This window comes from Dermacentor andersoni, chromosome 10 (assembly GCF_023375885.2).
Source record: "Dermacentor andersoni chromosome 10, qqDerAnde1_hic_scaffold, whole genome shotgun sequence".
In the NCBI taxonomy this organism is placed as follows: Eukaryota; Metazoa; Arthropoda; class Arachnida; order Ixodida; family Ixodidae; genus Dermacentor; species Dermacentor andersoni.
In genome coordinates, this window is record NC_092823.1 from 29,824,810 (window position 1) to 29,840,323 (window position 15,514).

Below are 15,514 nucleotides of genomic sequence, written 5' to 3' on the forward strand. Positions count from 1 at the left end.
TGATTGACAGACGACCGTGCCCCTGGCCTTGTGTACAGCACTCTTTTATTCTCAATTCGACATCCTCGCCGCTAACACACCTTCCCTCGTTGCCGCATCTACCTGCCGTACACCCTCTCCCAGCAGATGTCGCCTTGAAGAAGACAAGTCCACTTGTCGAAACGTTGGCTCCTGTTTTCACCTGGTTCTCATTCTGCTCATCGTCTTGAATTTCCATCTCCCACCTACCCCGTGTTTTCAATAAGTACACTAGTCTTTCTCCATTCATCTCCTGCACCATGATTACCTCTGATATTTGTCGCAACTTACCAGTGAAACGTGCCACCCGTGAGAAGATTCGCCTTGTTTTCAGGAGAAGAATGGTGATCTCTTAGCGGTGAAATGCCGACTTCATCATTTATAGCGAGAGGGAGAGAAGAGGGAGAGAGAGAGAGAAAGTGCTTTATTAGAACGCAAGGAATTCTGCAGAGGTGTGTAACGATCGCCTACATGCTACTCTAGAGACATTTTGTGAATCCACCGGCTCGTAAATTTGGCATATACCTGTCTGGCATGAATACTCGTCGCAACGACGCAACACCCGCCTTAGTTGCTTAATGGCTATAGTGTTGGGCTGCTAAGTACGATATCGCGGGATCGAATCCCGGCCACTACGGCCGCATTTTTATGGGGTCGAGAGGCGAAAACGCCCGTGTGCTTAGATTTAGGTGCACGCTAAAGAACCCCAAGTGGTCCGGAGTCCCCAACTACGGCATGTCCCATAATTACATCGCAGTTTTGCCAGGTAAAATCACATAATTTATAACGACGCATTCGAGCCGCACTACATTCAGACTATTCGGCAATTGTCCTTCTTGGCATTACTTTACTGAAACTACTAAAGCACACAAGTTCCCCTTGCGTATTGTTGTTGGTGGGCTGAAGGCATGTACCTGGAAGAATTTCCAGTGTTGATGGCAACGCGGTCCTCTAAAGTTGGGGTAATCGTAAGAGCGCCAATTGTTGCCTGCCATTTTACCGTGTTGCTTGCCCTCTGCGGATATATTTTGTAACGTCGATTCCAAGGTTCACTGTCCTCTAGTTGAGCTACGAGCCATCGCAGTACTATTGACAGGCCGTTCACCTACGGCATGCCTCAGTGGCTAAAGCTCCATTGCAGGCTCTTTTCGGGCGAAGTTGAAATCAAGCTTTAGCTCTGTTGTAGTGTCTTGGTGCCACTCTACAAAAAGTGTGTGTCGCAGTTTCAGGTACCATAACGACGAAATATTGCCAACAGCTTAGACAGTACGTGACTTCGCTTAACTCCCTTGTCTCATTTCTTTTTCTTTTCAGTGCAAAAGAATACTCCGCTTGGCAGCTTGCGCCGAGACTACTGGAATGCATTTTTCTCCATGCTGCACTTGAAGAACAAGGACAAGTGAGTAATATTATTTGATTCGAAAGAGCTATGCTATCAGTCGTTGCGGGAACTACTCGAAAACGTTCGGTGACATGCAATTCTTCAGTCCTATTCTGGTGCTCTGACTCCGCTAAACTTTTGGTGAGGAAAGGAGATGAAACACATTGGAGTTACACTGCTACGTTTTTGTTGCACGGGTGCCATTGTCGTTAGTCTCGGCCGTTTGTTTTAGCCGGCGTTGCTGAGCGAATATATATGGTAATGGTAATGGTATATGGTAACGTGCGCGCAATGAGTTGCATTGCTCCAGCCCCATAATCGAAAGAGATTACTATGGCTGAAGGCGCACACACACACGCCTGCATACGCGCACAAACACACACTCACACGGGAAGTGCACGGAACATGCACTTCCGCGCACTTTCTTTGAGCATTGACATCATTGTGCGCCTTAAGACGACAACGCCTAAAACCGCCTAGCCAACGCTCCTAGTCATCATTTCCTGTAATGAACAGCGGTTCTCCCATTTTCGTTTACGGCTAGAGATATTTGGGTAACCGGCGATACGTAGTCGCTGTAAAGAGGGTAGAAATATCTATAGCGACTGCCGAGAATGAACAGTAGATTTTCGTTGATCGTTTTTATGGTTTGAAGCTTTAAAGCAGTTTTATGTGGAAGATAATTGAACCGATATGAACGGTGAAATGTCGGTAACATAGAGATAAAAAAATAGCGCGCTGATTGACGGCATGCTGATTCTTAGGGAGCCAGAATATTTTACTTAGCTAACCCTTTCATGATGGCACATGCAAATACACAAAAATGTTATCTAAATGTGCAAAACACCTCAAAGATAAGCCTAATCAACTAAAAGAAAAGAAATATTTTGCCGAAGCTTTTTCTGGAACAGGGGGAAACACCAGGCAGAAAACTGGAGCTGGTCTTCACCCCAACCCAGCTATGGCTTCGCTTGTAATTTTCACAGAGAGCTCTCATGATGTGAGGTCCACAGGCGGACATTTCATTCGCTTTACGTCACGCGTGCCACGCCACTGCAGTCGGGGACCGCTCATCACTCTTTCTCTCCTCCAACCATGATGAATTGCGTGCAAATCTCCTCCTTCCTCATCCTGTGTTCCAGTTCTAATACAACAAATGACGCTCGCTGCCTTTCACTGAGTGTTACTTGAAGACAGTTTGTTAGAATTCTTGTACGCAATATTGAAACCGAGCTAGAAAAAGAAATTTTTCTGGTACGTTGCCTGCAGGCAACACTCGTCAAGAAAAAAAAAAGCATTATGCAAGCACACATACGGATAGTGTTTACCGTGGTGCTCCACGCATGCATAATTTCGCTTTTGTGGTTCAAATAACTCTGTTCAATTGTGGAGCAATTCTAATGGTTACAAATGCTCTGAGTATACGCGATCAGGAGTTGTCGAAGGATGCGATGTCGCTGCTGACAAAGTTCCGCCGGTAGGGCGTCTTGTCTGAGTCGGTTCTTCGCCTCTTTGACAAATACAATTCCCCTTGTCAAAACGTTTGCTCTAAAGATATTCCTTGCTGTTCTTGTTGTAGTTGCCTCAACATATGGCACGTCTGCACGAGAAAGAATTGGACGCGGTTCACCATAACGACCTAATGGAACGCTTTCCTTCAATCTAACCTAATTGTCTGTATTTTCTGTTTGTATATTGACATTCGAGTTTGCAATGACGACGCCGTAGTACAAAAAATACAAATTGTTTGGCCACCGTCAATTACTTCGTCTCCATCTTCCTATTGACCTGTTCCATGCTCTAACTTGATGCGCGGTCTTGCTTATTCCCATATTTGTCCAGGTTACCGTTGCGGCTGGCTACGTCCATTCAGACTGTGAAAGACTTCAAAAAAGTGAGCATGCATATATTGATATTTTTGCGCCTAGATTCGAGGAATAATTTTGGACGAATAATTTTGAACCACGAGAGCTGCACATAGAAGTATTTTAATTGGCTAATTCATTTAATCCCTTTCGAATACTTATTGGCGACAGTGTCATATGTTTCTTTTTTTTCAAACTGAAGCATGGGCATTCAGGTCGGCATTGCTGATTTTTAAGAGGGACCAGAACTTTGAATTAAGAGGACAAATTTGCTTCCGCATAGGTGACAAGCAGTTATTATATTTAGAAAAGTGCAAAAGTTGCGTTTCACAGTGTCATTTTACGGATCATATTTCTGATGATATATCCCTAAAAAATCAAGCTAGCCGAGGGCCACTATAGTGGGACAATCTAATCTTTTTTGCCAGATCGCACAAATTGGACAATTATGCTTCAATTATTGCGCGTTGTGCTTGATAATTATATAGCCAACTACGTGGTGCACTTCTTTCGGTCCTGCTTCTGAAACTGCACCAGCAAATTAATTGTTTATTAGGAAGCATTTATGACAAGAGTCTTCACTACGGAGAGATATCTCCAAACACCTGAACTTAGTTTGAAGTCCTCATATGTTCGCAGGTGCAAACAACGCAAGGAAAAGGTCGACTGCTACTGCGAGTCCTGCTCAAGCGACGTCTGCTCAAGACAGCTGTCACATGTCTCCTGCAATCGCCAAGCCTCGCCGCCGTATGTGTCATACTTAAGCTCTGCCATTCCCCTCCGGGCATCTGTCACAGACGCGTCTAACTATGCAACATCACTCAAATAGATTGACAGCTCGTCGAAACAGAGCTCCGTGCAATACTACTTGTTCATTCACGTAGCTTCCTAATCTGTTGATTACAATTGATGCCATGAATTTTTCTGAAAAGATTTCACGTCAAATAGGCGATCCATACGCTCCGTCATTATGCTTTTTTTAAGGTCTCATTCACACAGCCGTTAAACGTTCCGCGCCGTCACCGTCACGTCAATACAACGTACAGCAGGCGCAACGGAACAGTGTACTAATTGGCGATGGCTGTGGGGACGTCGGCAGCAGCACAATTTCGTGCAATGTTTACTGACCGCTGCCACGTTCGCCTAAATCTAGAGAAATACAACATTCATTATGCACTGAATCAGTTAAATAATGTTGTGCTGGTGCAATGTTTGCATAAACTAAGAACAAGTTGTTTTATATTACATTACCAACACTCCAACGCCAACCAAAAGCGGTGACGGTGATATTCGTGCAGCCTAACGCCTAGCCGCTGCAGTTGCCAGCTTCAGCTTTGAAAAATTGATGTATTTAGCGACAACTAATTTTCTGATTGGTCCATTTTGTAGGGGCCGCGCTCCATCACCGTGCTGGCGACAGAAACGTAGAGCACCGCTCTAGGTCACCGGCGACCTGCTGTTGAAGAGAAGGTGACCGAAACCTTCTCCCCAGATGAAATCGGGTGTCGTGACGGTGACATTACGGAAAGTTTGACGGCTGTGTGAATGAGGCCTCAAGCTCCTATCCTATTGTCGGGGACACTTTACAGGACAAAAGAGCACGCTCCAGCTATCTTGGTTTGGGGTCATTGCTGCTGGGCTGGTATCTCGCTCTACACACACACACACACACACACACACACACACACACACACACACACACACACACACACACACACACATATATATATATATATATATATATATATATATATATATATATATATATATATATATATATATATATATATGTATATATATATATTACAGAAGCACTGACCAGAGCAACTGCTTTAGGTTGCCCAACGCGACAGTACGAAATGAAAAGTACTATTTGCATGTCACTACAGAGCTGTGCAGTTACTGCTTCTTTTCATGGAACGAATGGGCAAGAAAACATGGGAACATTTTATCGCGGATAATGTGGAGGCGCCGAGTATACTAAATCAATCGTGACTTGTTTTCATGGCGTTGTAGAAGATTACTTGGTGTTTAAATGGCATTGTAGGCTGAATTATATGAGCGAAGGTGATGTAAACAATAATTTGCATGGAAACAAATGCGAGCTTCGTGCAGTCATAGCGGTTCTTACTTAAGCAGCACGCGAAGCTAACTTCTCGACAACCAGTCTTGTATTACACTTGCACGTCATCCCCATCCTAGTGCTATTAGTAACGTGACTAAAAGTGAAAGCATTCATGGTAGGCTATCGCCCGCAAACTCGACATTGTAAAATGACAGCTCACAGAGGAGTTGGTGCTGTTGGACAAAGCATATCAATTGTAATGAAGTTAATTTGTCTGGGACAACTTAACCAAAGATATTTATACATATATTCCGTTGTTATAGGAGGTCCACAGGTTAAAGTGCCTGTAGGGCAACGTCCTAATCTAAACATCCCATAATGACACACAGTAATGCATACAGTAGACAACGGAGAGCTCCTAATAACCAATATAAATGCTATGAGCGCAAGGGTCGAGTAAACGTTGAGCGTGTTATACACAGACTAAATCGTATAAAAGTACAATACAGTTATACGACGGGCCGCGTGGTTACAATGCACGAAAGAAAGTGAACAAAATACAACCACTGAAAGCGATCTATGTACTGCATATAGCTCGGAGCGCGAACTACTTATGTTGCTAATTATTGTTTAAATAAAGTCTGGGTTTTCGCGTTTCATAAACGCGATCTGATTATGAGGCACGTCGTTGTGGGGGACTCCTGGTTAAATTTGAGCATCTCGGGTTCTGTAACCCGATAATAAGTATAAGTACGCAGGCATCATTGCGTTTTGCCGCATTATATAGTGGCTGTTATGGCCTGGATCGAACCCGCGACGTGGAGCTCAGTGGTGCAACGCGGTAGGCATTGCGATGCTGGGGCGGGCAAGTAGTTCGAGGCGTACATTACTCATACTTTGATCACATTGTTGTTTTTCTCGATTTTGTTTACGTGCTGTGGGACTGCTGGTTTAAATCTAACGTTTCCTTTTCGCGACGTGTTGTCGAATGCCTACTGCACGCAACAAAAATTTACATTGCGTGATGTAAAAATCTCAGAGACCATGACACGAGGACAGGCGCAGACTTGCAGATAACGTTTATTCCACAAAGACCAAATATAAGTATAATCCAGAAATACAGCACTGCGCGTGCGCGGCGAAACAGCACATAACTTTCTTTTCAGACAACACGGCCCCTAGCTTCGCTCTTCAATAAACCTCATCTCACTGTTGTGCAGATAAAATGAGCTGTCGCTGACACAATCATTTTTGTTTCTCATATGGTACGCCTGGCGTATCTCCCTCGCTCGGCTATCCCTGCACCAGTGGCGACGCCAGAAATTTCTTCCGAAGGGGTGGGGGGGGGGGGGGGGGGAGGCTCACGCAGCGGCTTGGCCTCCTCCTTATAAATTTTGTAGAGGGGATCGAATACGTTAATAATAACTGCATTTCCGTTGCAAAAGATGCTACAAACGAATTCTTGAACGGTAGGCATCGTAAAGACAAGTAAAATTTGTATTCTTCATGAAATAATATACTCGTTTGTCTCAAAAACTGTGCTCAAAATAACTTATATCAGTGCTTCAATGTTTGATATCTGGTTATTACGTAAAGAAAATATCACGCCAACTTCAGAATTGTATCAGTTTAAAACCAGCAAAGCAGTGCATGCCGCTGATATGAAAAATGTAAAGGCCATGAAATGAACAAGCTTAGGAGAAATATTTTAATGAAACTTTGTTAACCTGCCGGCCTGCCTTTCCCTGATTTGCATCTCTCTGTCTGTGTCATTCAAGAACTTCGTTTACATTTTTGTACATATGCAACGACCAGGGGAAAATCTCTATGACGCTGTCCTTTGTTAGAATGTATTGCGCAGGAGCTGCTGTCATCAGTCGTGTACTGTAATTGCACAGAAAGTCGCAACAGGGAGCACATATAAAAAGCAGTTCTGCAAAATATGCGAGGGCGAGCAAAATGAAAGTGAGCCAATGGGAATATATGACTAACGGCGTACATTACTTAAAAGTAATATCCATGAGTATTTAGACATTTCTCTCCCTGTCTAACGAGTGGCGTGATTCCCGTCTCACAAAACTCCTTGGCTTGCTGCTTCAAAAAGTCTGTAACTGACTCTTTCACGTCATCGTCCGACACAAATCTGGTTCATTCGACCTTTTTTTTGTTCATATGCTCCAAAATGTGGAAGTCACAAGGAGACAGGTCTGGGCTCTATAGGCGATGTTGCACGGTTTCCCACTTGAACTTTGCCTGTCTTGTGTTAACCACATCAGCGACGTGGGGATGGGTGTTGTCGTGGAGCCGGATGACCGCATTCCGCAATTTTCCACATCGTTTTTTCTTGATTTGGACAGGCAGCCGATCCGGCGTTTTACAATATCGGAAACGATTGATAGCCTCTCCAGGTTTAGCAAATTCGATCAATAATGGCTGCTGACAACCTAAAAATAAAAGTCAACAACACCTGTCCGGCAGAAATGAGGGCCTTTGCTTTCCTTCGGGGTGGTGAATTCAGATGTTTCCACTGTAAGCTTTGCCGTCGTGTTTCAGGCTCGTAGTAATAGCACAATGATTCGTCCGCGGTCACAACTGCAGAGAAAAAGTCGTCATGCTTATCGTGATACCAGATTAGATGAGTCAAGGAAGCGCCGAACCTCTCCGTCTTCTGGTGGTGGTTCCAAATCTTGGGTATCCATTGCGTGCAAAAGATTGGATGACCGAGGTATTCGTGAATAATGGTGTGACCCAAATCGTGACTAATGTTCACACGCCCTGCCAAATCATCGATGCTTATCCTCCGTTCTTGTCTAAGCAGCCTTTGCAGTTGTGTTGGGGTGACTGTACGGTGGCTTTGGCACGGTCATGGATCGTCTTTGCAACGTTTACGTCCTTTGAACTGTTTTCTACAACGCTTCAATGTGGCAATGAAATGCAATGTTCAACGTACACGGCAGTCATACGGCGACTCATTTCTTTTTGTGAAACATCTTCAGCTGTCACAAACCTCACAACACTACGCTGTTAAAGTTTTGGAGGGCCCATTATGCCACGAAACCAAGTTCAACCCAGTGTGCGAGAGCATTAACGAGCTCCTCGCCAGGTCCCATAGCAAATTTTTGTTATACGCTGGTAGTTGTTGCGTGTCCTCAAGGGAGCGCTCTGCCGCAAAAAAGTTTCAAATCGGCTCATTGTTAGCCGAGATAGAAATATTTCAGTGCGGCGAACGCATGATTTCAGGAGGCGAGCTCCACTGAATTGTCAGGCTCTGTCTCTAGCCTCCGCAAACGAAATTCCGTCCTAGCGTTCCCCTATGATGGACTTCGAAGATCACGTGACACATACGTCATAGGCCCCGCCTTCACTTCTTTCTTCGCCTCGCTTTTTTTTTTCGGCGCCGCGCACTTTCGCAGGCACTGTTGCGCGCGAACTGTTATCGTTTCGGGCAGCGCACAATTTTGCTCGATGTCCACAAGGACGCACGACTAGCTGTATAATTCAGTGCTACACGAATACTGAGGCAGAACAAGGGAATCGCATAGCATGATCACGTGCTGAAATGCGGTAGGAAATGGCAAAGTTTCGATACCTGTGCACGTGACCGCACCTCCGTGGAAACAAGCAGACGAAGCGGAAGTACATCTCTCTCGCTTCGGTGCGAAGTAAAACAAATAAAGACGCAGGCATTCAGTTTGTAAGTTTTATTATTTCTCTAAACTTCAATTCGTCATTTCTAGCAACAGATCACACAGATGACAGATGTTGTCTTGAATAATTGTCGAAGTCACACGTCACCACAAGTGACGTCACACTGAAGACCAGTACGTAGGCGCAGGTACACGAGTACGTCATCCTCCGGTTTAAGGCGCGGCGGCCGCGAGGAGAAGAGGAAAACGGCGGGTGGTTTCAAATTTCAGGCCTTTCCGCGGTGTGTAGTGATGTAACACTTTGCAGAGACGATCGTTATCACGCAATCGATGCTCTGCGCTTGTTAGCTCAAAATAACAAGACCTTTAAAAAACCTTTATCCTCACACCTGCTTGTCACTTTTGTAAATGAGAGATGACTCTGTGCCACGCGCATGCCTCGCACATAATGAGCCGAACCATTATTGCGTGGGCTGGGTTGGCTCACTTTCATTTCATTCGCTCTCGTGCATTATAAATGCGAACATACAATGGAATATACAAATGCGATGATACAGCTTGATAAAGGGCGCACAAGTGTCTCTGGAAACAAAATTAACTGCGCGGATACAGAAAACCTCGCAACAAGATATTTAAATATACGTTTAAGTCTTCAATAAATCTCCGTATCTATGAAAAGGTCACTGTATATAATGAGTCAAACAAGGCAGATAAACACCTTGCGCAACAACAGATTCACAGATCACAGCCCCCCTCGCTCCACTCCCCCGGATGTATCGCTTGCGACAGGAGGTGGCGTGCTTCCTCGCCGCTTTCTTCCCTTGCGTACACAAGACTGAGCCACCATCGATCGTCGGCGCACCCATGCCACCGTCACCGCCTACGCTTTGACTCGCACATGCAGCAGGCGGTGGGCGGTCACCATGTTATCTGCCTTGGACTTTATACGGAACATGAGGATGACGTCGACGGCAGGAATTCGCCTAGAGCGTACATATAATTGCTATCCCAATAATATAAGAGTATCCGGCAACTTAAGCATCCCGTGGCCCATTACTTTCCGCAAAAGAAGTAAAAAAAATTGAACTTTCACAATGCGACAATTCGCTGCGCCACAAAAACCTTTTTTTTTTGGTCTTGTGGGGCGGGTGCACGGAAATTTAAAAAAAAATTGCGAGGAAAGCTGTTTGCCATAATCGAATGCCTACTTTGGGCACCGAATGTGGCTACCGAAGGAATATCGAAGAAAACGTGAGACGCTTGGTCCACAGAGAACCATGGGCATACTGCTTGGTATTCTACACCGGCGAGATAAAATTTTGCTGAGAGGTTGCGCTCAAGCGAACGCGTTGCAATCCGTCGAGTCACCGCAGTGATGGCGGTGAGCGACCATGCATTGTTTCTTTTTCTCGTCTGCTAGCCAGAAAGCTTCCAGAACTCTGCCAAGCGAAAATCCACTCGGTCAGAGAAAAACGATAGGGCATCGAAGTGCGCCGCGCGGTGGTCGGGGCAGCACGAAAAAACTCATGCGCTCTGGCTGGTTCCGGCAGCCCGAGGGCAGCGAGAACAAAAAAAAAAAAAAATTGAAGAGGCTCAATGTGTTCTCGCGAATAAAAGTCAAAGTAGGAAAATAAGTAAGACCATAGTCACCTTTGCTGGCTTTAGTGTCTTGACATGGATACATTGGCGCAGGTGAAAAAAAATGTTGATATTCCTTTCTCTGACATAACGGTACAAATGAACGACCACAACGCTTCGCCTCATCGGACCTCGCTGCGTGCTTTGTCAATTTGCCTGATATTGTGTTGATTTGGCTTGTCTCGTTACATAATCCGATGTACGACTTTAGCAAGGTTAATGCAGCTTTGGCGTCAAATGTTTATACCAACATTAAACCCACAAAATTCCGGAGTTGAGAATCCAAAACACGAGTTTGGAAATGTCAAGGCACCTTTCGCATCAAAAGTTTATGAGAACTTTATACCCACAAAGTTTCATAATTGAAATTCATGCGCTCTGCAGAATGCGCGGCGTCCGCGAGATGGCGCGACGAGCCCACTCGCCATCAAAACACCTTTAAAACTTTGTGCTGAGATGGGGCTCCTTGCGTTACGATATGTGACTCCCGTTGCATGGGTGCTGCCGCGTAACCCAGCCCGATTTCGCGATGTTCGCGCTGCCATGTCTTTTCGAGCGTGAAAAGGACATTCTTGACAAACTGCAGCATGGTTACCGGCGCCGGTGGTTATTTTGGTCGGCGGCGCTCGACAGCACGAAAAATTTTCAGGGGCGGGGGGGGGGGGGGGGGAAGCTGAAGCCCCATAAGCCTGGCTAAGCCGCTGCCCGGCACCTACACAAGATTTTTCTTCTTGCAGAAGTGGCTTACATTTACATTTGCCGAGCAGTGGATGCGAAGGTGCCCACTTGCGTTATTCTTAATTGACGATTTAGTAGACTCACGAAAGCGATAATTCACACACCTTCCGCTTTGGCCCACCTAGATTTTGCCGCATGGAAGAGGTGTCTGATAGACTGCAGTCCACGTAGGAATTGGTGTGCCTTGAGAGCGCAGCTCTTAATCGTCTGTTCCTGGAGCGAGCGTCGGCGGTGGCAGCGGGGCAACCAAGCGAACGAGCACAGCAGCGAAAAAGGAAAGAGTGAACGCAAAGATGCAGATAAAAGGCACGAGACACAGATAGATGGCTGGATGGATGGATGGATGGATGGATGTTATAAGCGTCCCCTTTGGAACGGGGCGGTAGGTTGCGCCACCAAGCTCTTGCAATTATACCGCCTAACATCCTACCTAGGTTAAAGAATAAAAAAACGCACGATGAATTCCTATAACCAAACTTTCTGACCCCCTATTGGGAACTTTGTTTTTGCACGTCTCCATTTTTTGTCCTTTCCCTACTTTTTTTCCACCAATCTTTTCAATAGCGCTTACTAATATCTACTGCAGACATGCTTACTTTCTCCCTGCTCTTGCTGAACCCAAGTGCTTCAAGGAGTCCAGTGGTGCCTAAATCAGCCGCTGGACAGATGTCTTCACATTCTAATAAAGCATTCTCCATCGTTTCCCAAGCTTTACCCTAGTAAGCACGTGCTTCTTCTTCCTTCTCATATCTGACTTTATAGGTACGTGTTCTAAGGCATCCTGATCTCGCTTCGAAAAGTAGAGAGTTTCCCTTTGAGTTTCCATAAATACTTTCTTTCCTGATTTCGTTTTTTCTCCTCTTAAGTTGTTACTCATGGCAGGCTTCTTTTCCATTGCCGCCACACATGAGAATATTTCAGCCTATCTGACTTTCTGCTTGACGTTCTTTGTTGCTGTGTTGCCCACCCTACATGCCGCATACTTGTTGGTAAGCTTCCTAGTTCTTTTCTTCCACTGTCAATATATGTTTTTTTCCGTACAAATACCTTAATACACTCCTAGTCCATTTACTTTCTTTCATATTCCTGAATCGTTCATCGTGTTCAATTTTGCTGTGGGCTTCCCTCACTTCAAAACTAGTCGAGCCCATATCACCCTGCATGGCTTCATTTGTAGTCTTCCCGTGAGCGCCCAATGCTAGGCGACCCACTGAACTTTGGTTGCCTTCTAGTCCTGATTGTACCCCTGATTTCAAGCAAACGACCGCATTTCCAAAAGTAAGTCCTCGAATCATTACACCTTTCCACATACCTCGGAGCACCTCGTACCTATTTTTTTTTTCAGTTTCATTTTATTATTCTTTAAATAGAATGAAGTCGCAAGGTACAATATACAATATCTCCATAGCGCTGTGTGCTTCATTATGGCTACATTTCGCTTTCTGTTTACTGTTATTGCTTTTTCCTGTGTTTCCATATATCTATTGCCTTGGGTTCTACGTATACCGAGATATGTATATTCTTTTACCAGAGGTATTTCCTGGTCCTGTATTGCCACTACCTATTCACTGTTTTCATTGACTACCATAACACGTGATTTCCTAACGGTAAATTCAAACCTAAATTCTCGCATTCCTCTCTACAGATATTGGCCAGTCGTTTCAAATCGATTTGCTTCTCAGCTGGCAACACACTGTCATCCTCATAAAATAAACCTGGATGCTGCTGCTCTACTACTCTACCCGCCTGCTTGTATGAGAGAATAAACCCAGTATCACTTCCTTGTAGCGGCCTCTGCATCCTCACCATGTACATCACAAACAGCAGCGGGGATAAAGGGCACGCCTGCCTCAGTCCCTTGTTGATATGAACTTTCTCTTCGCTCCTCATCCCTTCCCATTCAACGCAAACGGTATTTTCTAGGTAAATCTCTCTCAAAAGCTGTATACAATCGTCAGCTAAGCCTTCTCCTTCCAAAATATCCCACAAAGTTTTGTGGTCTACGGTGTCATACGCCCCTGTAATGTGTAAAAAGGCCAAATTATAATGGTGTGCTTTCAACTCTTGAAATTTGAAATCACTGAGTAAGAACAAACGAGTTATCATCCAAACGCCTACCTATTCTAAGCCATTCTGAAGTTCTCCCGAAATGCCATTATTCTCTGCCCATGCTTGCAGCTTCAATTTGATTGCCTGCATTGCTAGCCTGTATATTACCGATGTAATTTTCAACGGTCCATACGAGTGAATTCTTTCTCCCCTTTACCGTTATCAATTAATTTTATTCTATTTTGTCGGTAACCGCCTGGTATTCCTCTATCATTAAAAGCTTTTTCCTACTGTTTTCACTACAGCTTTCTTACTTTTAAAAAAGTACTCGTTCATCAATCAGCCTAACGGGAACCTAGTCTAGCCCTGTGGCTGTGCGCTTAGGAATTTTCTCTTCGACTGTCTTCCAGTTGAAACTTGTCAGCCCCAGCTCTTTTTCATCTGGTTCTCTTTCATGCTCTTTTTTTCCTGAAATATAACCTCGTCGTTGCCTTGGATACTGTTATTTTTCGGATGTAATTTAATGCCGCTTCCCCTTCCAGTTTCTTTCCATCTTCATCTAGGATGTATTGTTGTTGACTTCCTGCCTAATAAATTTATGGGGTTCCAGTATATTCTAGGTGAAGCCTTCTTTTTCTCACGTATTTCTGGCAACCAACGTTCACTTTCACCTTTTATCTTTGCTTCCACCAATATTTGAACCGTAGACTTTTTCTCCCGGTATATTTTCCGGCAGCGACCGATCAGAGCGACCTCTGTCGTGGCGTGCGGGCGGGAAATAGTTTCCATGCTGACCCGCCCGACCGCTCGATGCGTACTCGTATCTGGTCTCAGCCGGACCGCACGTTTCCTACTGTTGTCTCCGCACGTCAGCTCTGGCTCCCGTTCGTTTGGTTTGGTCTCGTTCGCGCGTTTTTCGATTGTAATGGTTTGTGATTGTTTTGTAATCGGATCGTACGCACGGCGTGAATTGTGCAGGACTTTCGCCAAGCCAACAGGGCACAAGCGATAACACCGGAACCATGGATAAGTCATATATAAAAGCCGGCGCGCGCTTGACTCGCAGATAAGGTTTACGACGATTTCCGGATATGCTACATCTTTCTCTCGAATTCTTTGCCTAAATAAACTGCGAAATCACAACACGTATAGAACTGCGCTCATATTTCGCATTAGGGAGGATCCTACTCGTCGCTTAGTTTTTTTCCGCACCCTTGCAACCTATTCCTACTTCTTCATTTGCGCGAACATCATCTAGAAAACTTGCCGGGAGCCGAGAACGCTACCTCAACTCCATATAGTTTCACAATCTTTCTTATGTTATTTGACATTTGTCAGCATAAGGCACAGTCTCACGTTTTTTTTTTTTGTTTTTTTTTTCATCTTTGCATTGCCTTGCAGTTTCGCTAATACTGTTTTCGCTTTTATCTTCTTTCGCACTGCCTCCACTACTGATGAAATGACTGATTGCGGGAAACGAGCTTCTTCTAACCTTGCAATCTGCAGAAAAAATATATGTCCTGCTTTCTCTCTGTGGTCGTTAGTTCGCGCAGTTTAAATATTTGTTAAGATGCGCCAACTCGCCCAAGAACAAGCTCTTCTATATTGTGCATAATTTTGTGCACATTAGGATGTGCTCGCCGTATGAACCGCCACTCGTGCGTTAGGACAGTATATGCAGTGCATAGGTATGAGAGGCCGTTTATTGACGTGTGCATCGTCCTATATGGATGCAGACTACTCATTGTCCCTCATTTCCTTTCTCAATTTTTGATTATAATTTTCTTCAGCATAGGGTAGCAAACCGGACGCTTGTTGTGCTGTCCTATCTTGTGTCTCGTTGGTTTCTCTCTCACTCATTTCTCCCGTGTGGATCTCTCGAGCAGAGCTTTGAGTAGCTTTTATTCTCTCGTTCTATTCCAAGCGTGTGAAGCCATGAGATAATGAAGCGAAGGAAACCACAGAGGGAGTATCGTGCCGTCTCATTGAAATGTACGAATGCTATACCGTTTCGATGATTTCGCCTGTTAAACAAAGCATTAATTGAAATGGTATTTCGGCTACCACCGACGGTAAGCTGTTTTTCCGCCGGCATTCTTTTTCCCTTACCTTA

The 15,514-nt window shown here is 44.8% G+C and overlaps 1 protein-coding gene across 1 annotated transcript in view; it reads left to right on the forward strand.

Annotated features, from left to right (window-relative positions):
* Window positions 1–15,514, forward strand: part of LOC126519136 (uncharacterized) — a 127,906-nt gene that overhangs the window by 25,689 nt on the left and 86,703 nt on the right. Inside the window, exons 3-5 of the mRNA XM_050168740.3 lie at window positions 1,333–1,417; window positions 3,242–3,293; window positions 3,904–4,011. Of these exons, the coding sequence (XP_050024697.1) occupies window positions 1,333–1,417; window positions 3,242–3,293; window positions 3,904–4,011 (245 nt within the window). The remainder of the gene's footprint in view (window positions 1–1,332; window positions 1,418–3,241; window positions 3,294–3,903; window positions 4,012–15,514) is intronic.